The sequence below is a fragment of the Argopecten irradians genome, chromosome 3, assembly GCF_041381155.1.
Source record: "Argopecten irradians isolate NY chromosome 3, Ai_NY, whole genome shotgun sequence".
Taxonomy (NCBI): domain Eukaryota; kingdom Metazoa; phylum Mollusca; class Bivalvia; order Pectinida; family Pectinidae; genus Argopecten; species Argopecten irradians.
In genome coordinates, this window is record NC_091136.1 from 68,142,669 (window position 1) to 68,166,546 (window position 23,878).

Consider the following 23,878-nt stretch of genomic DNA (forward strand, 5'->3'; position numbering starts at 1 on the left):
CTCTGGACTTTATATCTTCATTAACAATAATTAAAACGGAGTGACCTTTCAACATCATTCCTCAGTTTGAATAAGTTTACTTCAAACTTATAATTCTAACAACTGTATAATTACTACCTTAAGGTTTGAGAACAAGACATGAATGCATTAGATTGTGTTAATTATATTATTCTATATTAAAGTGTTGTGTTTCAATCAATGAGTATTGATGTTACTTACACTCAGTTTACCATCTCCACTACTGTTTAAGTTGTTGAGAACTGACAAGGAGCTTGCCCTTTTCATACTACAAAACAAAACAGAACATGATACATCTTCAGGTCAGTAAAACAAACTATGAATTGTTGAAATAATATCTGATAAATACAGACAGGATGAATCACCTGTTGTGGAAATAATATCTGATAAATACAGACAGGATGAATCACCTGTTGTGGAAATAATATCTGATAAATACAGACAGGATGAATCACCTGTTGTGGAAATAATATCTGATAAATACAGACAGGATGAATCACCTGTTGTGGAAATAATATCTGATAAATACAGACAGGATGAATCACCTGTTGTGGAAATAATATCTGATAAATACAGACAGGATGAATCACCTGTTGTGGAAATAATATCTGATAAATACAGACAGGATGAATCACCTGTTGTGGAAATAATATCTGATAAATACAGACAGGATGAATCACCTGTTGTGGAAATAATATTTGATATATACAGACAGGATGAATCACCTGTTGTGGAAATAATATTTGATATATACAGACAGGATGAATCACCTGTTGTGGAAATAATATCTGATATAAACAAGCAGGAACAAGCAGGATGAATCACCTATATATATATAGGACAAATATATCTTGTGTATTAACCAACTGGTTTTTTCTTCTTGTTATTTTGTTAACAAAATCAACTTCTTGTAGATCCTGTTGAGTTTAACAATTAAACATGCTTTACCAGACAATCAGTAAAGATTAAGACTTATTTATCTATAAATAGTGGTACAGGTAGATTTCAGGTACATTTTGATTTATAATAGAATACTCGCTGTCACAAATCAAAACTACTGGCTGAAAGGAAATAAACAGGGCAACTAATGATCGATTGTTTTGATCAGGATTAGAAAATTAATGATTAATTAAAATCAATCAACAATTATCAGATTTTATTTGGTCAATGATGATGCCTCATTTCAGAAGTAATAATGTATTTACAATAAATGTATAAAATTATAATGGTTTATCATCATGATAATCAGTCAAGGTTTTCAACTTTTTACACAATCAACAATTGAGACAAATATATACATGTACATAGTTTATAATGTTTAATCAATAAAGGACGTCAGTAATCATGTACAGACGTGGGTAATTGTGTACAGACGTAGGTAATCATGTACAGACATCGGTAATCATGTACAGACGTCGGTAATCGTGTACAGACGTCGGTAATCCTGTACAGACGTCGGTCATCATGTACAGACGTCAATAATCATGTAGAGACATCGGTCATCATGTACAGACATCGGTAATCATATACAGACTTCGGTAATCATGTACAGACGTCGGTAATCATGTACAGACGCCGGTCATAATGTACAAACGTCGGTGATCATGTACAGACGTCGGTCTACAGACGTCGGTGATCATGTACAGACGTCGGTCTAAAGACGTTGGTGATCATGTACAGACATCGGTAATCATGTACAGACATTGGTAATCATATACAGACGTTAATAATCATGTACAGACGTCGGTAATCATGTACAGACGTCGGTAATCATAACAGATATTTGGATGTGGTATGAAAACCAGCATACAACATAGCCAGTAGTTACCAATGGTTATATGTGTATGACGTACAGACAAGCGATAAGTCTTTAAATGATACAAACATAGCCCTCCATCTATTGACTGACAGTTTCAATCTCATGTGGGGACATTGACCATAGGTTGTGTGTGACCTCTAAAAACTTAAATGACAATGGCTTTATAGATAAACCAAACCAGTGTATGATACAGGATTTTTGAGGTTGCCTTATAACCATAAACTTTACAACTACATGTTATACCCTAGTATACTTGGAACAATCAGATTACACCATAACTACCTGGTACTACCAGTTACCCAGATGGACTACATTGGTATATCCCCCTGTTATTGGGGAATCTATCCTCTCCCCCTCCCACTGTTATTTGGGAATATCTCCTTTCCACCACCCCTATTTATTGGGGAATATCTCCTTTCCCCCACCCCCTGTTATTGGGGAATATCTCCTCTCCCCCACCCCTTGTTATTGGGGAATATCTCCTCTCCCCCACCCCTTGTTATTGAGGAATATATCCTCTCCCCCACCCCCTGTTATTGGGGAATATCTCCAATCCCCCACCCCCTGTTATTGGGGAATATCTCCTCTCCCCCACCCCCTGTTATTGAGGAATATCTCCTCTCCCCCACCCCCTATTATTGGGGAATATCTCCTCTCCCCCACCCCTGTAATTGCGGAATATCTCCTATCCCCTACCCCCTGTTATTGGGGAATATCTCCAATCCCCCACCCCCTGTTATTGGGGAATATCTCCTCTCCCCCACCCCCTGTTATTGAGGAATATCTCCTCTCCCCCACCCCCTATTATTGGGGAATATCTCCTCTCCCCCACCCCTGTAATTGCGGAATATCTCCTATCCCCTACCCCTTGTTATTGGGGAATATCTCCAATCCCCCACCCCCTGTTATTGGGGAATATCTCCTCTCCCCCACCCCCTGTGTTATTGGGCAATATCTCCTATCCCCTACCCCCTGTTATTAGGGAATATCTCCAATCCCCCACCCCCTGTTATTGGGGAATATATCCTCTCCCCCAACTCCTGTTTTTGGGGAATATCTCCTCTCCCCCACCCCTTGTTATTGAGGAATATATCCTCTCCCCCACCCCCTGTTATTGGGGAATATCTTCTCTCCCCCACCCCTTGTTATTGAGGAATATCTCCTCTCCCCCACCCCTTGTTATTGAGGAATATATCCTCTCCCCCACCCCCTGTTATTGGGGAATATCTCCTCCCCCCACCCCTTGTTATTGAGGAATATATCCTCTTCCCCACCCCCTGTTATTGGGGAATATCTTCAATCCCCCACCCCTTATTATTGGGGAATATCTCCTATCCCCTACCCCTTGTTATTGGGGAATATCTCCAATCCCCCACCCCCTGTTATTGGGGAATATCTCCTCTCCCCCACCCCCTGTTATTGGGCAATATCTCCTATTCCCTACCCCCTGTTATTAGGGAATATCTCCAATCCCCCACCCCCTGTTATTGGGGAATATATCCTCTCCCCCAACTCCTGTTATTGGGGAATATCTCCTCTCCCCCACCCCTTGTTATTGAGGAATATATCCTCTCCCCCACCCCCTGTTATTGGGGAATATCTCCTCTCCCCCACCCCTTGTTATTGAGGAATATCTCCTCTCCCCCACCCCTTGTTATTGAGGAATAATATCCTCTCCCCCCACCCCTGTTATTGGGGAATATCTCCTCTCCCCCACCCCTTGTTATTGAGGAATATATACTCTCCGTCACCCCTTGTTATTGGGGAATATCTTCAATCCCCAACCCCTTGTTATTGAGGAATATATACTCTCCCCCACCCCCTGTTATTGGGGAATATCTCCTCTCCCCCACCCCCTGTTATTGGGCAATATCTCCTATCCCCTACCCCCTGTTATTAGGGAATATCTCCTCTCCCCCACCCCCTGTTATTGGGGAATATATCCTCTCCCCCAACTCCTGTTATTGGGGAATATCTCCTCTCCACCACCCCTTGTTATTGAGGAATATATCCTCTCCCCCACCCCCTGTTATTGGGGAATATCTCCTCTCCCCCACCCCTTGTTATTGAGGAATATATCCTCTCCCCCACCCCCTGTTATTGGGGAATATCTCCTCTCCCCCACCCCTTGTTATTGAGGAATATATCCTCTCCCCCACCCCCTGTTATTGGGGAATATTCCTCTCCCCCCACCCCTTGTTATTGAGGAATATATCCTCTTCCCCACCCCCTGTTATTGGGGAATATCTCCTCTCCCCCACCCTTGTTATTGAGGAATATATACTCTCCCCCACCCCCTGTTATTGGGGAATATCTTCGATCCCCCACCCCTTGTTATTGAGGAATATATACTCTCCCTCACCCCCTGTTATTGGGGAATATCGTTATTAGGGTATATCTCCTCTCCCCCACCCCCTGTTATTGGGGAATATCTCCTCTCCCCCACCCCTATAATTGCGGAATATCTCCTCTCCCCCCCCCCCTGTTATTGGGGAATATCTCCTATCCTCTACCCCCTGTTATCGGGGAATATATCCTCTCCCCCACCCCTTGTTATTAGGGAATATTTTCTATCCCCTACCCCCTATTATTGGGGAATATCTTCAATCCCCCACCCCTTATTATTGGGGAAATATCTCCTCTCCCCCACCCCCTGTTATTGGGGAATATCTCCTCTCCCCCACCCCTGTTATTGGGGAATATATACTCTCCCTCACCCCCTGTTATTGGGGAATATCTTCAATCCCCCAACCCTTGTTATTAGGGAATATCTCCGATCGCCTACCCCCTATCATTGGGGAATATCTTCTCTCCCAACCCTGTTTTACTGGGGGAGATTATGTGCTGATGAAGTAAATCTAGTTGAGGAAGGAAAGGTTAGGCATTCTAGCTGATATAAATTGTGGTGGACAGATATTGCTTATTTGACAAGTCTGCTTATGTGATTGGGAAAACATGGGGTATAAATAACCAGGTAAGTATGATTCACTTCTCCAGTATGCTTCATAATGGAAGCCTGGAACATGTGACTGGGAAATGAACGAAGAATTACTCTTTATCAAGGAAGGACAGTGCTTATATTCAGCGAGAATCTGTTTGAGGGACGGAGGTACTATTAGCTGTTTGTATCGTGGAAGGATGAGTCAGTGAGTGTGATCACAAACCTTGACCCTGACGAACTCCAGTAATGGGGTATAGGGGTGTCATACCAACTGTGAAGGCCAAGAAAATAAAGAAAGCAAGCAAAGACGAGGTCAAAACAAAGAAAAGAAACATAGAATATACAGAAAATTAAATAATTAACTCCTTGCCTTGCTAGTGAATGTTACTGTTATGCAAGTTCAATGTTAATTTTTTTGTAATACATAGTGTACATTATATCTTATAAATACAAATTTGTAACTCTACACCCTAGTAGAACCTTCAGGACTTGGCCTCACAAACACAGAACTACAGCACCCAGAAACATTTAATGTCAGGGAGCCAACTTTCCATAGATATTCTGAGGCAATGAATTCAGGGATTTTTAAGGATAGAACTTTCCTCAGGTATTCTGAGGCAATAAGGGATGAAAACATTTGATGAAGTAATCTAGACTTGATACCAAACTCTGACATTGTGATACCAAATCCTGATACAAAAGGTTTAAAAAGGTTTTAATAAAAAAGTAATCAAATAATAAAATTGATTAAAAAGAGAAAAGAAAGAAAGGCAGACATTGCAGTGTACCAGGTCTTTGTAACATAAATACAGATAAATACAGTGATGAATATAATGATTGTTAAACTGGTACATAACAGTGTTTGTTATAGAACTAGCATTAGTTACCCTCAAAACTATTCATAATACACATTACAGAGTATATAAATAAATGTGTAAATATATAAGAAAAAACACCACATCCTCAAAAGTAGATTACCAAAGATAATACACCACATCTTCAACACAGCGGTCTTGTGGTATACATAGTGTATACAATTACTACCTAAAACAAGCAAGGCAAGGCTTGGCATCTAACACCAATAGATCTGTGGCCCAGGATTGACACCCGCTAGTGAGAGGAGAACACTTCCTCTAACTGTACAAGTGCTAACAAAGTCGCTTACCTTCCGGAAATTTCTTCCCCTGGACCTTTTCCTTTCAATTTCTGCACCAATTTGGCACTGCTTCGTCTTATGGAAGCTCTCAGTTTGGAAAATGAGCCACTGCGCTTTAATTTCCCCTTTAGAGGAAATTTTAAACAGGTCAGATCTTACAGGCATCCACAACCAAGGATTGGAATCATTGACTTTTTAAATGTTATTTGATTGATTTCTTTTTTAGCTTGATTATTTTCACTTTTATTGGATTTTACTTCAGATTTATTGCATAAAAAAAGTTTAACCCAAAAGGAATTTTGTAAAACAATCTGTTCCAAGGCCGCTGTAACAATTTGTACCTCCTGTTGAGTCTAATGTAATGTGGGACACCAGTATCCTATGTTTGGATAACAATGCTTAAATATTTTCAGAATTATTTTTTTCATTTGTTTTGTTGTTGACATTTGTAGCAATGTTCAGATTCTAAAAAAGCTTAAACTGGCTTTTCTAATATTTAATGAATTCAAATTGTTACTCAAGAAAAGAGACTCTCAGGAAAACAAATGATTACTGAGGTCTTGGCTGCAGCATAGAAAAGAAAAAAATATTGAAACTTACATCAAAGTGAAGGATGCCGTTTGAAAATCAAAACAGAAATAAAACAAAAAAATTAGAACTTATACATATAAGGAGTCAACGAAGAAATGTGTGAGAACTGAACAAGATGTTTTACTTATACCAACAACACTGATGAGATAGGTAGAGTAGGAGACATGCAGGGAAGCCCGCAGAATGTTAGTGCTAAACTGACTAAGTCCACTTTAAACAACATTCTCAGTTTAAATCATAAAAATTTACAGAAATATTACGATTCTAGACTACCATCAGCATTCATCTTCAGAAACAGATAGACAGTAATGGATGCCGGTTGAAATATAAACTGTTTTCAAGAAAACTGTAAACCTTGTAAAAGGAATTTTTAATTCTGTAGAACTGCCAATATAAATAGCATAACAACTTATCTATGTTTTAATGTTACTAAAATCAAACTGTATCTCTATCAAAGTTTGCCAACTAAAACCAACATGCATGCAGTCTGTTAGGCGATTGCTGATGGTGATCTTGGTCTTTAAAGTGCTTGATGAGAATGGGCTCGTGAGGCAATACAGTGGGGAACAGGGAGGAAAGTGCGGGGCAGTCTATAGGAATCTAAAGCTGGTGGTCAAAACGGTGTTTGGTCCTCGGTCATACGGAGGCAAGTAATACACAGCCATGTTCAGCCAGTCAACCTATCAGGGTCAGGCAAATGTATGATGGTAGAAATGGGTTTCATGCACATCCCCGTCCTAAATACATGCTTATAAGTTTAGAAAAGAAAATGTCTTAAATATTGTCAAGCTTTGTAAGTAGCATGAGTACAAACTTGTTTGAAATATCTATCTAGACTAATTGTTAAGTATACTTCTACAATTAAGGTAGGTAGTTTAAGGTAGTAAAGCATTTTAGTCCTCCACAAAAATAATCTATTCTTTATTTCAACTTGTCATGTACGTTGATTTGTCTTATGAATTGTATATCACATATCAAATAATATCATAAATAAATTTTAGTTATTGATATACATAAGATGTACAGTAATGGGTATAGATTACACTAAATGATATGGAAAATTTCTTAAAAGAGATCAGTATATCTAAATTTTTTCAAAGACAGACAAAAAATGAAAAATAAATGAATAAAAAAACACCCTCAACCCAAAACTACCATGCAGCAAAACAAGCCGTGGGGACTATGAAAATGTGTGTTTTGCAGCTAATCTGTCAAGCAAGGAAAGGCATGGGGAATTACGTCTACCAAGGAATAGACGAGAATGAGCAGACAGATGGACATTTGTTGTATACTATTCACTATATAACCATGGATCTTTTAGATTGACATGTCAAACAAATAGGAAATATTTCCAACTTCTTCATTTCATTTTTTTTGTCACTTTTTGTCCTTTAGTCCTGATTGCAACTGAAGCATGCCACAGTGTTAGTAGAATTTGACGAAGCGTTTAGTATAGGAGATATTGAGGAGTTCATCGTGTTGGAGGCCTATTTGAGACAGGACCTATTTGGCTGTGAATTACTTGACGAGCCCTCCCTGACCACGACAGACCTATACTCACATCGTCACCATCACCATTATCAATGCTATCCACAGTGGGGTCCCGACGGGGTATTCTGTCCCTGCTGTTAGAGCGGCGTCTATACCCCTGGACCTGATTGTTTGGTGGGTGTTCCTTATAGTCACTGCCTAGAACTTCGGCAATTTTGGTCTGTTTAACTACATCCAGAGCCTAGCGTAAAACCAAAACAAGCCGCGTCAAAGCCAGACAGGGGCAAAAACGTACAGAAGTAACGTAATCAACTAAAAAGATAAACTTGGGGGGAATTGTAATTAATATGTTGATAGATTGAAATGTGACGTACACAATGCAGTTTATTTACTTTTATATGAGTTAGAATTAACGGATGTAGGTTTTGAAAGGAAAATGTCCCGACTAAGAATTCCAGGAGGTTTGTTGCTTCTGTGTCACTTGCTGAGCCTTGCCTTGCCTTGTCACATTAACAGTTATTGATTGTACAGAATCCCTCCTACAAGCTGTGATCCTACCACTGTTACGGTTAGCCACACAAAGCTATTAGCTATAAGATCTGCAGCCTTTCTCGTCTGAGAAGACCAGGCTACAGTAACACACGCTAGTCTGCCCTCGGACAGCCAGCATGCCTCAATCCCCAATAGCACATGACAGTCTGCCGTTGGACAGCCAGCACATGTCGGTATATTGTAACACACGCTAGTCTGCCCTCGGACAGCCAGCATGTGTTGGTCTATTGTACTTACATAGTTGTATTTGTCCAGGGCCCGTTGTAGGGGCACCGGTGACAGGATTAGGCAGTCCTGTGACGACCATACAGGTATTATATAATAATCATCTCACCTGTGGTCTACAAGTCTAAATATCACACCTGCTGGAAGTCACATCCATAACCACACAAACCTAACATCTCAATATACCACAAATCTATGAAAAATCTCTATTCATGTGTCCTTTCTCAAACATCTACGGTATGATACATACACTGAACACTAAATGTAGCTTCCTATCCAACACAGTACACTTGTTGAGAATTAATTGTAGTTATCTTCCCCAACACAGCACACATACCATCTAACCTGTACAACATCTTATGTGACTTCCAGTGGTTGTATTGTCCAAGAAAGGTTTGGGTACATAGCGAGTATAGAGAGCATGCAATGAGAAAACACTCACATTTCTCTTGGACCTCATGGCACACTCCTCCAGGGTCTCAGCGGCCTCGTACTTGCCCTGTCTCCTGTACAAAGCTCCAAGGTTCTTCAGGGTCGTGGTCACCGTCGGGCTGTGGACGGAAGAACCATTTGATAATTCAACCTCTAAAGCGTTGTGTAATCTTTCTTAACATTTCTTAATCTTTTAAAGTAAAACTTTAGACCTATTCATCAATGACCTTTGACTTACCTGTCTACCTTAGCAGCTTTATGCCAACCACCGTATTCAGGCATGGGGGTCCCATCTTTATATTTACCCTGAAACATTTAAACTTCAATGTTATGGCTTCAAAACCAAATCAAATATCTTTCGGAAAAAATCTTCTTCACAAATTAATAAATTTCAGGTTTGAACTTTGAAAAAGAATCAAAACTTCAGAGATAGAAAAAACTATTTTGTGTTAAGATTTTTGAAATAATCTTTAACTCATAAACCTTTCTAGATTGCATGAACAAATTTTATGATAAATTCAGACTGGATAGTGATCTCCTCTATAAAGGCTGTCAACTGTCTGGATACTGGTGAGATACTGTGGTACCTGCTAACAGAGCAAGCTTGGCATGCCTAGGACAAATCAGGCTGTCTGTTGATATACATATATAATGATGAAGAGAATTGTAAAGTTTCTGGTATAAAAGGCAACTATTATACCACAGGCAGTACTCAAAGCTGGTATTACATCACAAGAATGCTATTCAGGATACCTGTAAAAGGATAAGGATTTCAGACTCGAGGATTTAAGAGCTGTTTATTGAATTGTGATGATGAAGATATCATTCAGTGTGTTGATGGTAGGGCGATCTACAGCAATCATCTCTAGGATCGTCACACTATTTATATGTGTGGTACCAGGAGTGTTAGTAAGGAGACCATGCGGAGTCTGTACAGGTGCATAATAGACAGATAACGCCCTGATTTCTCAATACACACACAAAAAAAGTCAAAACTAATAGATCTGCCTGTTGTGTAAGTTGGTACCAGGATAAGTCAAATTTCGTTTGTTTTTTATTTAAAGTTTGTTTTAGGAAGTCAAGGCCAGGTGTAGTATTATTAAATATACAAGTGAGTGTAAACACCAGATCAAGTCCTAAATATGAACATTAATCATTTTGATAAGTTCTGGTAGAAGTAAATAAATGTATTCAAGTTCACCTTTAAAGTTACAAAATGAATGTCCACCAATGGTAACTTCCATAATCAATGTACCTGAAAGACTTTTAAAGCTTTCACGAATGATAGTGATGTTACAGTTTTATCATAGCCTCATTTTTTTTCTGTAATAAAACATTACAATTGGAAATCACATGAATATGGGCAGGAATTACAAACCAGTATAATGAAGTGGACAGACAGAAGAGCAGAGAGTTTATGTATATATAAATAGACAGATTGGAGTCAAGACTTTGGAAACTTGTAACAGAATCTGAGAATACAAGCATCTGTTCCTAGTAAGTATAATACAAGGCATTACTCCTACCAACCGAGACCTCCCCAACACATACCTTCTTTACCTGGTGAGAGAGATTCTATAATGATAATGTACAGGATACAATTCAGCACTTAGTGATGAAGTCTTATATAAACATCAAATCACTCTGTATTTGTATTCATCTACATGTACTTCATTTCTTCCTTTGACCTACTTAGTATAACAACTACAAGTTTGATTCATCAAAGAGGAGAACAATAACATCATTATGGACAAATCAATATTACCTGATATAGAGCTCAGTTACTCACTACAAAATAAGAACCCTGCATTTCATACCCATGTATACCAGGTTAGGACAGCAGAGATATGCTGTAACTATAGACCTATCAGTATATGTAGAGCTGTAACCATAGACCTATTAGTATATGTAGAGCTGTAACCATAGACCTATCAGTATATGTAAAGCTGTAACTATAGACCTATCAGTATATGTAGAGCTGTAACCATAGACCTATCAGTATATGTAGAGCTGTAACCATAGACCTATCAGTATATGTAGAGCTGTAACCATAGACCTATCAGTATATGTAGAGCTGTAACCATAGACCTATCAGTATATATTGAGCTGTAACCATAGACCTATCAGTATATGTAGAGCTGTAACCATATATCTATCAGTATATGTAGAGCTGTAACCATAGACCTATCAGTATATGTAGAGCTGTAACCATAGACCTATCAGTATATGTAGAGCTGTAACCATAGACCTATCAGTATATGTAGAGCTGTAACCATAGACCTATCAGTATATGTAGAGCTGTAACCATAGACCTATCAGTATATGTAGAGCTGTAACCATAGACCTATCAGTATATATTGAGCTGAAACCATAGACCTATCAGTATATGTAGAGCTGTAACCATATATCTATCAGTATATGTAGAGCTGTAACCATAGACCTATCAGTATATGTAGAGCTGTAACCATAGACCTATCAGTATATGTAGAGCTGTCACCATAGACCTATCAGTATATGTAGAGCTGTAACCATAGACCTATCAGTATATGTAGAGCTGTAACCATAGACCTATCAGTATATGTAGAGCTGTAACCATAGACCTATCAGAATTTTTCCTAGGTTATATAGAACTACAGCAATGATGGCAGTATACCCACCATACAACTTGTAGATACATTTTATATCTCCTGTCTACAGCGTAGTATGTAATGTTACCTAGGTACATGATCACAGATTTACAGTGTAACATCTGGCAGAATCTGTGAGCAGACACCATTATAGGTCTCTGTCCAGCTGTACAGTAACTAAGCTCTATGTTAAGTTTGTGTTAAGTTTGTACATATACCGTAACAGACTGTAATTATATATCCAGTCGTACATTACAGACACTAAACTCTCATGTATGCTAGGTTATGACCTATACAGTAAGAAACTGTTAAATGTTTACCTTGTTTTCCTCCCTTTCCTCAGCCTGCATCCAGATAGGTTTGTTCTCCCCTGTAATACAAAGTCACCTTTCACACACAATTCAACCTTTACACACATCACATTTCTAGATTCTATTGGGTTTTTTTTTTAACAATCAACAACGTGTAAAACTTTGGTTACAAGTCCAGCAATGCCTATAACTGCAATAAGCCATTGGATATAAATAGTTGTTAATTCTGATTATTTTTCTCTATCATTACTGATTCTACTGTATAACTGATAAGCTTCATTATAGATAGCTGAGATAACTTACCATCCACTTTACCAAATTCCTTTTCGTGCGCCCTAGTTAGTACCTCCTTATATAATGCCTCGGCCTGTTTGTATTTCCCTTGCTTTAAGTATGCAGATGCCTTTAGAAAAGTAACAACCTCATTCACTCAAAATATACCACCACAAAATGATAAGTGACATCTCATACAGAAGATGCTCCACTGCTGAAAGTGTATAAACAATACTCATCATTTGAACAATAATTGGTGCTCAGTCAGGTAAATGTATGTCTTACCAAAAAAAACCAATATAAAATGACTTGTTTTGGTGGAAGTGCAATCAGTACTTCTTTCCATATCGTGCCATGGACTTTTTTTGGGGGGCAATTAATTATGTTTTTATTATTTTCATCTTGTAAAATAGGAAGCTCAAACTTATCAAAGTGGTAATGGTGTCAAGTAAGTAATTTCTGAAACTAGAAAATTACTAATTCGTCAGCTCCTGTTTTTGATAGAGAAAAAAACCAATCATTCGTCAGCAGTGTAGCATCTTGATTAACTGAAAGTTTGCAGATAATTTATATTCAAACTAAAAATTACGTTCCAACAATTCCTTCTTAGCAAATCTTTCTCATGATAAAAATCTGCTATCCATTATGGCTAAAAACTTAAAATTAATCAAAAAGATTGAAAAAGTGACAAATTACCTAATTTTGGACAAATGTAATTATATAGTCATATAATAACTTAGCTACTGAAAGTATACAGTGCAAATGATATTATCTACACTTTCTAAAAAGAATTTATATATTTTCCATGTAAATCTCTTTATTAGTGATATGTAACATATCATCAAATGATATGTAGTACATGGAAGAAATATTTGTATAAAATACAGTAGAGATAATACAGAATCAGAGAACCAGTATACTTCACAATAATGGTAATACATCTATAGAAATAGAAGAGTCACGTAAATTACATGCCTACCACAACCATCAGCTGACAAACATACAACACAACATCAACCAAATCCTTGTACGGCACAATTTTACACACATATCATTCAAACATTTATTTCTTATCATTAAAAAAGTATTTCAATAACTATTACTGAATGTTTATCATATTAAGAAGGCTTTAACAAGGACAGCCAGCTATTGCTGTCTATAATCTTTGAGAACATTTATAAAAGATTAACATCTTACTAAGGTTTCCTTTTTTCACAGCTACATGTACTTATCTTTTTTTCCATTTTTCATATCAATTTTTTTTTTTTAACTTTTTTTCCGCTCTCTTTCAAATTATTCCGTTGACACATGATCATACTATTACAGATCTCACAGTACTGTGTCTCCAATGTAATCAAGCTAAGCCCCACAACCTTACCAGATTATTTTTGGTTTTGGCTACATTAGGATCGTCAGTGCCGAGGCGTTTCAGATATATATCTAATGCTCTTCTATAATAGTGCTCCACCTGTGAATTACAAGCAATGACACGAGACCAGAGTCAGACAGGCATGCCGTATCTGTCAGTGACACCAGAAGCAGTCCAAGGCTCAAACCTTGGCAGATATAGCTACATCTCAGAAAGTTTGCGTGCGAGATAATGTTACATGGTTTGTTCAGAAATTATAAAAAGAAAATCAAGGACTTGGTTCTCAGGCCCGCGCGCATATCATTTTTAAGCCCCGCATTGCCGATTTTATTGTAAAAGTAAAAAAAAAAAAGATTGTATGCGTGGACCAAAATTCCGGAAAAAATGTCCGCATCCGTGTTTTTATACGATTTTAGACATCACATCTTAAAAACGCTTGTCTGCATTCACACTACGAGTATTCCAAGCGCCAACGTGATTTTGATTGGCAAACGCACGAGGTTGCTCTCGTAAAAAAGTGTCCGTCTCCGGCAGTTTTAGCGGCACATCTCTTAAACGTTTGTCTGCAATACTAGTGAATGAATGTTCCAAGCGCCAAAGTGATATGCAAAACGTAATGTCGCTGGTATCTGTCCACATTCAGCACGGTTCCACGGTCGTACTGCCATGGAACATTATCGGTGGATTCTCCGATGCTTGTACTTTGACCGAACTCTTCAAATCATTGAAGGAGGGCACATAAGGACCCTAAGATTGGACTTTTCCCGAGAAACTGATGCTGAACAAAATGACGGCGTCAATCGGTCAGAGCAAAGTGTCTGGATTCGATCAAGTAATGATGAAGGTTGGGGAGACTGTCACAGCATTCCGCCGTTACATCCGATATGACATTATTGATGGTGCATGCACCCTAACAAAACCTGAATACCGTGATCATGACGAAACGGGTGATAGTGGGAACCGTAAACGAAATGCTTTTGATGTGCTTTTCGCGGCCGCTCGGAAAGTGTCATTACCGGAGCCATACCCCGAGGATACCACCGTTGTCAACAACAAACGTGTTGTATTTAACAAGGTATTGATAATTTGCTATTACCTAAAAATCCTTTTGAATTGAAACTTTCGTGAATTTTACCTCCTATTGTGTTGGGAAAAAAAAAAAAAAAAAAAAATCCCTCGTCTCTTTTTTCTACAATAAAAAAGAAAAAAAAAAGCCCTCCCTCCCTCATCTAATTTGAAAAAAAGTGGCCTGAGAACCAACTGTAACCACCATGTGTTAGGACATTAAATAGATTTTCTCTTTTCTCCATCAAAATATATGATACTATGTATCACAAACAATGTAGAAGAATTTTCTGAGATGTAACTATGATAAAGACATCACTGCAAAGAAAAGTAAAATAAACAGGCAAGATATTTAAGTACAACAAAAATGGCCGGTATCCATCTTTCTGGAAAGGAACAAACAAACCTGTACAACATGGGAAGTTGTAACTAAGCAGTGCATACAAAAATGGAGGAAAGAAAAATACACCAAAATTTGTACAACATCCAGAGAGATTCCATGCTGAGAGGCGAGGATCTCTTACCAAATTATTCTTTGTCTTAGCAACATTAGGGTCATCGGGGCCCAGTTTACCCTCGTAAATATCCAGGGCCCGTTGGTAGTACTGTTCCACCTGGGCCAGTGAGAGCATGGACAAATGGACACATGTATATATATATAATACATCCTAATTGTACTTCCAAGTTCAGAGAACATATACATATCATTTAACAATGCATAAAATACTTCTTAATAATCTGTTATCAATATCAATATTTACACTGCACTAAGTCAACATCTCAGCAGTTATCTCCTCTCGTGTTATTATAAATTTCAATTTAAACATTAAAAGAAATAATGATCTCTTAATCACTCTCAATTTAATTTAATTGAAATATAAATATTTGTTGAAATTGATATTGAAACAATAATGATCCAAGTTTTACATAATCTAGTTTCCTTCATCAAGTCTGTACATACCTCTTCATATTTGCCCTGATTTTTACACAAAAGAGCTAAGTTATATGTACGTACCTCTTCATATTTGCCCTGATTTTGACACAATAGAGCTAAGTTATTAAGTTGCTTGGCTACATCTGGATGATCTTTTCCAAGTACCTGGAATCAGAAAAAAAACGATCTTCAAATATGTCTGCTGACACAAATAGCTTACATTAAAGCTGACGTCTGTTTCCTAGCAAAACAACAGACTTTGGTGACCTAGTGACCTAGTGACCTAGTGTCTACCTTTACGTAATATTGCAGTGTGTCTAGACGATTATGTAAACCAAGTTACTGCAACACGCCAGGAAATCAATACCTATACAACAGCAGCCTAACCTAGATTACCGTGGGATAACCATTACATTCTCTTGGTGGTGATTCACAACAGCAGCCTAACCTAGATTACCGTGGGATAACCATTACATTCTCTTGGTGGTGATTCACAACAGCAGCCTAACCTAGATTACCGTGGGATAACCATTACATTCTCTTGGTGGTGATTCACAACAGCAGCCTAACCTAGATTACCGTGGGATAACCATTACATTCTCTTGGTGGTGATTCACAACAGCAGCCTAACCTAGATTACCGTGGGATAACCATTACATTCTCTTGGTGGTGATTCACAACAGCAGCCTAACCTAGATTACCGTGGGATAACCATTACATTCTCTTGGTGGTGATTCACAACAGCAGCCTAACCTAGATTACCGTGGGATAACCATTACATTCTCTTGGTGGTGATTCACAACAGCAGCCTAACCTAGATTACCGTGGGATAACCATTACATTCTCTTGGTGGTGATTCACAACAGCAGCCTAACCTAGATTACCGTGGGATAACCATTACATTCTCTTGGTGGTGATTCACAACAGCAGCCTAACCTAGATTACCGTGGGATAACCATTACATTCTCTTGGTGGTGATTCACAACAGCAGCCTAACCTAGATTACCGTGGGATAACCATTACATTCTCTTGGTGGTGATTCACAACAGCAGCCTAACCTAGATTACCGTGGGATAACCATTACATTCTCTTGGTGGTGATTCACAACAGCAGCCTAACCTAGATTACCGTGGGATAACCATTACATTCTCTTGGTGGTGATTCACAACAGCAGCCTAACCTAGATTACCGTGGGATAACCATTACATTCTCTTGGTGGTGATTCACAACAGCAGCCTAACCTAGATTACCGTGGGATAACCATTACATTCTCTTGGTGGTGATTCACAACAGCAGCCTAACCTAGATTACCGTGGGATAACCATTACATTCTCTTGGTGGTGATTCACAACAGCAGCCTAACCTAGATTACCGTGGGATAACCATTACATTCTCTTGGTGGTGATTCACAACAGCAGCCTAACCTAGATTACCGTGGGATAACCATTACATTCTCTTGGTGGTGATTCACAACAGCAGCCTAACCTAGATTACCATGGGATAACCATTACATTCTCTTGGTGGTGATTCACAACAGCAGCCTAACCTAGATTACCGTGGGATAACCATTTACATTCTCTTGGTGGTGATTCACAACAGCAGCCTAACCTAGATTACCGTGGGATAACCATTACATTCTCTTGGTGGTGATTCACAACAGCAGCCTAACCTAGATTACCGTGGGATAACCATTACATTCTCTTGGTGGTGATTCACAACAGCAGCCTAACCTAGATTACCGTGGGATAACCATTACATTCTCTTGGTGGTGATTCACAACAGCAGCCTAACCTAGATTACCGTGGGATAACCATTACATTCTCTTGGTGGTGATTCACAACAGCAGCCTAACCTAGATTACCGTGGGATAACCATTACATTCTCTTGGTGGTGATTCACAACAGCAGCCTAACCTAGATTACCGTGGGATAACCATTACATTCTCTTGGTGGTGATTCACAACAGCAGCCTAACCTAGATTACCGTGGGATAACCATTACATTCTCTTGGTGGTGATTCACAACAGCAGCCTAACCTAGATTACCGTGGGATAACCATTACATTCTCTTGGTGGTGATTCACAACAGCAGCCTAACCTAGATTACCGTGGGATAACCATTACATTCTCTTGGTGGTGATTCACAACAGCAGCCTAACCTAGATTACCGTGGGATGACCATTACATTCTCTTGGTGGTGATTCACAACAGCAGCCTAACCTAGATTACCGTGGGATAACCATTACATTCTCTTGGTGGTGATTCACAACAGCAGCCTAACCTAGATTACCGTGGGATAACCATTACATTCTCTTGGTGGTGATTCACAACAGCAGCCTAACCTAGATTACCGTGGGATAACCATTACATTCTCTTGGTGGTGATTCACAACAGCAGCCTAACCTAGATTACCGTGGGATAACCATTACATTCTCTTGGTGGTGATTCACAACAGCAGCCTAACCTAGATTACCGTGGGATAACCATTACATTCTCTTGGTGGTGAAGTCACTGTTAATTAATGTGATGCTGAGGCAAGTTTCTACTACAATATCAACAAAGCAAAATGATTTCTCTTAGTTGATTGTTAAAAAATTACCACACAGTCAATCAGTCCATCATGTTAGTTAAACAATTCTTGGTAATTTGGTTTCCATAAACAATGGGGTTTATTTTTGGCTATCTCTGTTGACGTTTTACTGGAGCAAAGTGACAGATGTCTGACTAGGTCACCTTGACCCTTGACCTTTGCCTTCTAACAAATATTTAGCTTAAATAAGTATATTTGTTGATAGTTTTTCCATCTTACCTTTTCCCTAATTTCCAATGCTCTCTTACACAAAGGCTCCGCCTCCTTGTATTTACCTCGCTTCCCATATAATACAGCTAAGTTGTTCAGTGTGGCCGCTACCTATATCAATATAACATTTGTACATTAATGAAGCATTAACATTTTTACACGACTTGTACACATTACAAAGTTTATATAATGAAAACTTAGTATGAACATTTTTACACGACTTGTACACATTACAAAGTTTATATAATGAAAACTTAGTATGAACATTTTTACATGACTTGTACACATTACTAGGCTTACATAATGAAAACTTAGTATGAACATTTTTACACGACTTGTACACATTACAAAGTTTATATAATGAAAACTTAGTATGAACATTTTTACATGACTTGTACACATTACTAGGCTTACATAATGAAAACTTAGTATGAACATTTTTACACGACTTGTACACATTACAAAGTTTATATAATGAAAACTTAGTATGAACATATTTACACGACTTGTACACATTACTAGGCTTACATAATGAAAACTTAGTATGAACATTTTTACACGACTTGTACACATTACAAAGTTTACATAATGAAAACTTAGTATGAACATTTTTACACGACTTGTACACATTACTAGGCTTACATAATGAAAGCTTAGTATGAACATTTTTACACGACTTGTAAACATTACTAGACTTACATAATGAAAGCTTAGTATGAACATTTTTACACGACTTGTACACATTACTATGCTTACATAATGAAAACTTAGTATGAACATTTTTACACGACTTGTACACATTACTAGGCTTACTTAATGAAAGCTTAGTATGAACATTTTTACACGACTTGTACACATTACTAGGCTTACATAATGAAAGCTTAGTATGAACATTTTTACACGACTTGTACACATATTACTAGGCTTACATAATGAAAACTTTAGTAATTGAAACATTTTTTACACGACTTGTAATTACTAGGCATACAGAAATGAAAGCTTAGTATGAAACATTTTTACCACCGACTTGTACACATTACTAGGCTTACATAATGAAAACTTTAGTATGAACATTTTACAGGACTTGTACACATTACTAGGCTTACAAATGAAAACTTAGTATGAGCATTTTTTACACGACTTGTATCACATTACTAACCCTACAAATGTAAGGCTATATAGTATGAATATTTTACACATGAACATTGTACATATTACAATGTAGGCTATTTTACAATGGCCTTATGTAGCTACACAACTGACCATTACATCACAACACTAACCCTCCAATGTAAGGTCTATATACATATGGTCTATATATAGCTACACAACTGACCATTACATCACAACACTAACCCTCCAATGTAAGGTCTATATACATATGGTCTATATATAGCTACACAACTGACCATTACATCACAACACTAACCCTCCAATGTATGGTCTATATACATATGGCCTTATGTAGCTACACAACTGAACATTACATTACATCACAACACTAACCCTCCAATGTAAGGTCTATATATACATATGGTCTAATATATAGCTACACAACTGACCATTACATCACAACACTAACCCTCCAATGTATGGTCTATATACATATGGCCTTATGTAGCTACACAACTGACCATTACATCACAACACTAACCCTCCAATGTATGGTCTATATACATATGGCCTTATGTAGCTACACAACTGAACATTACATCACAACACTAACCCTCCAATGTAAGGTCTATATACATATGGTCTATATATAGCTACACAACTGACCATTACATCACAACACTAACCCTCCAATGTACGGTCTATATACATATGGTCTATATATAGCTACACAACTGACCATTACATCACAACACTAACCCTCCAATGTAAGGTCTATATACATATGGTCTATATATAGCTACACAACTGACCATTACATCACAACACTAACCCTCCAATGTAAGGTCTATATACATATGGTCTATATACAAGCTACACAACTGACCATTACATCACAAAACTAACCCTCCAATGTATGGTCTATATACATATGGTCTATATATAGCTACACAACTGACCATTACATCACAAAACTAACCCTCCAATGTAAGGTCTATATACATATGGCCTTATATAGCTACACAACTGACCATTACATCACAACACTAACCCTCCAATGTAAGGTCTATATACATATGGTCTATATATAGCTACACAACTGACCATTACATCACAACACTAACCCTCCAATGTAAGGTCTATATACATATGGTCTATATATAGCTACACAACTGACCATTACATCACAACACTAACCCTCCAATGTATGGTCTATATACATATGGTCTATATATAGCTACACAACTGACCATTACATCACAACACTAACCCTCCAATGTACGGTCTATATACATATGGTCTATATATAGCTACACAACTGACCATTACATCACAACACTAACCCTCCAATGTATGGTCTATATACATATGGTCTATATATAGCTACACAACTGACCATTACATCACAACACTAAACCCTCCAATGTATGGTCTATATACATATGGTCTTATGTAGCTACACAACTGCTAACACAACTGACCATTACATCACAACACTAACCCTCCAATGTAAGGTCTATATACATATGGTCTATATATAGCTACACAACTGACCATTACATCACAACAACACTAACCCTCCAATGTAATGGTCTATATACATATGGTCTATATATAGCTACACAACTGACATTACATCACAACACTAACCCTCCAATGTAAGGTCTATATACATATGGTCATATATATAGCTACACAACTGACCATTACATCACAACACAAACAATGTAAGGTCTATATACATATGGTCATATATAGCTACACAACTGAACATTACATCACAAAACTAACCCTCCAATGTATGGTCTAATATAAATATGGTCTATATATAGCTACACAACTGACCATTACATCACAAACACTAACCCTCCAATGTATGGTCTATATACATATGGTATGTAGCTACACAATGAACATTACATCACAAAACTAACCCTACACATCTAATACATATGGTCTTTGTAGCTACACAACTGACCATTAAGGTCTATATAGCCTTATGTAGCTACACAACTGAACATTACATCACAACACTAACCCTCCAATGTAAGGTCTATATACATATGGTCTATATATAGCTACACAACTGACCATTACATCACAACACTAACCCTCCAATGTATGGTCTATATACATATGGTCTATATATAGCTACACAACTGAACATTACATCACAAACACTAACCCTCCAATGTAAGGTCTATATACATATGGTCTATATATAGCTACACACAACTGACCATTAAATCACAAACACTAACCCTCCAATGTAAGGTCTATATACATATGGTCTATATATGTAGCTACACAACTGACCATTACATCACAAACACTAACCCTCCAATGTATGGGTCTATATACATATGGCCTTATGTATAGCTACACAACTGAACATTACATCACAACACTAACCCTCCAATGTAGGTCTATATACATATGGTCTATATATAGCTACACAACTGAACCATTACATCACAACACTAACCCTCCAACCGGTCTATATACATATACGGTCTATCTATAGCTACACATATTACATCACAAACTAACCCTCCAATATCTATAAAATACACATACATGACAACATTACATCACAACACTAACCCTCCAATGTATGGTCTATATACATATGGTCTATATATAGCTACACAACTGACCATTACATCACAACACTAACCCTCCAATGTATGGTCTATATACATATGGTCTTATATAGCTACACAACTGACCATTACATCACAACACTAACCCTCCAATGTATGGTCTATATATACATATGGTCTATATATAGCTACACAACTGACCATTACATCACAACACTAACCCTCCAATGTACGGTCTATATACATATGGTCTATATATAGCTACACAACTGACCATTACATCACATCACAAAACTAACCCTCCAATGTATGGTCTATATACATATGGCCTTATGTAGCTACACAACTGAACATTAACATCACAACACTAACCCTCCAATGTAAGGTCTATATACATATGGTCTATATATAGCTACACAACTGACCATTACATCACAACACTAACCCTCCAATGTAGGTCTATATACATATGGTCTATATATAGCTACACAACTGACCATTATATCACAACACTAACCCTCCAATGTATGGTCTATATACATATGGTCTTATATAGCTACACAACTGACCATTACATCACAACACTAACCCTCCAATGTATGGTCTATATAAATATGGTCTATATATAGCTAACACAACTGACCATTACATCACAACACTAACCCTCCAATGTAGGTCTATATACATATGGCCTATATGTAGCTACACAACTGACCATTACATCACAACACTAACCCTCCAATGTAATGGTCTATATACATATGGTCTATATATAGCTACACAACTGACCATTACATCACAACACTAACCCTCCAATGTAAGGTCTATATACATATGGTCTATATATAGCTACACAACTGACCATTACATCACAACACTAACCCTCCAATGTATGGTCTATATACATATGGTCTATATACTAGCTACACAACTGACCATTACATCACAACACTAACCCTCCAATGTATGGTCTATATACATATGGCCTATATATAGCTACACAACTGACCATTACATCACAACACTAACCCTCCAATGTAAGGTCTATATACATATGGCCTATATGTAGCTACACAACTGACCATTACATCACAACACTAACCCTCCAATGTATGGTCTATATACATATGGCTTATGTAGCTACACAACTGACCATTACATCACAACACTAACCCTCCAATGTAAGGGTCTATATACATATGGTCTATATATATAGCTACACAACTGACCATTACATCACAACACTAACCCTCCAATGTACGGTCTATATACATATGGTCTATATATAGCTACACAACTGACCATTACATCACAACACTAACCCTCCAATGTATGGTCTATATACATATGGTCTATATATAGCTACACAACTGACCATTACATCACAACACTAACCCTCCAATGTAAGGTCTATATACATATGGTCTATATATAGCTACACAACTGACCATTACATCACAACACTAACCCTCCAATGTATGGTCTATATACATATGGTCTATTATATAGCTACACAACTGACCATTACATCACAACACTAACCCTCCAATGTATGGTTAT

General features: G+C 37.7%; 1 protein-coding gene across 23 annotated transcripts in view; it reads right to left on the bottom strand.

Annotated features, from left to right (window-relative positions):
* The window catches only part of LOC138319416 (kinesin light chain-like), an 81,611-nt gene that overhangs the window by 4,717 nt on the left and 53,016 nt on the right, over positions 1 to 23,878 (bottom strand). For 6 of the 23 annotated variants that reach the window (XM_069262546.1, XM_069262539.1, XM_069262534.1 and 3 more), the window contains 12 exons: positions 18,612 to 18,713; positions 15,832 to 15,969; positions 15,395 to 15,484; positions 12,467 to 12,566; positions 12,173 to 12,222; positions 10,777 to 10,800; positions 9,464 to 9,531; positions 9,236 to 9,344; positions 8,087 to 8,257; positions 5,944 to 6,059; positions 5,002 to 5,049; positions 220 to 286 (listed from right to left, as the gene is read on the bottom strand). In XM_069262546.1, coding sequence (XP_069118647.1) covers positions 220 to 286; positions 5,002 to 5,049; positions 5,944 to 6,059; positions 8,087 to 8,257; positions 9,236 to 9,344; positions 9,464 to 9,531; positions 10,777 to 10,800; positions 12,173 to 12,222; positions 12,467 to 12,566; positions 15,395 to 15,484; positions 15,832 to 15,969; positions 18,612 to 18,713 — 1,083 coding nt within the window. Of the gene's footprint in view, positions 1 to 213; positions 287 to 5,001; positions 5,050 to 5,943; positions 6,060 to 8,086; positions 8,258 to 8,805; positions 8,863 to 9,235; positions 9,345 to 9,463; positions 9,532 to 10,776; positions 10,801 to 12,172; positions 12,223 to 12,466; positions 12,567 to 13,814; positions 13,905 to 15,394; positions 15,485 to 15,831; positions 15,970 to 18,611; positions 18,714 to 23,878 lie in introns of those variants that run through there. The other 17 variants (XM_069262543.1, XM_069262544.1, XM_069262550.1 and 14 more) reach the window with 15 other exon arrangements.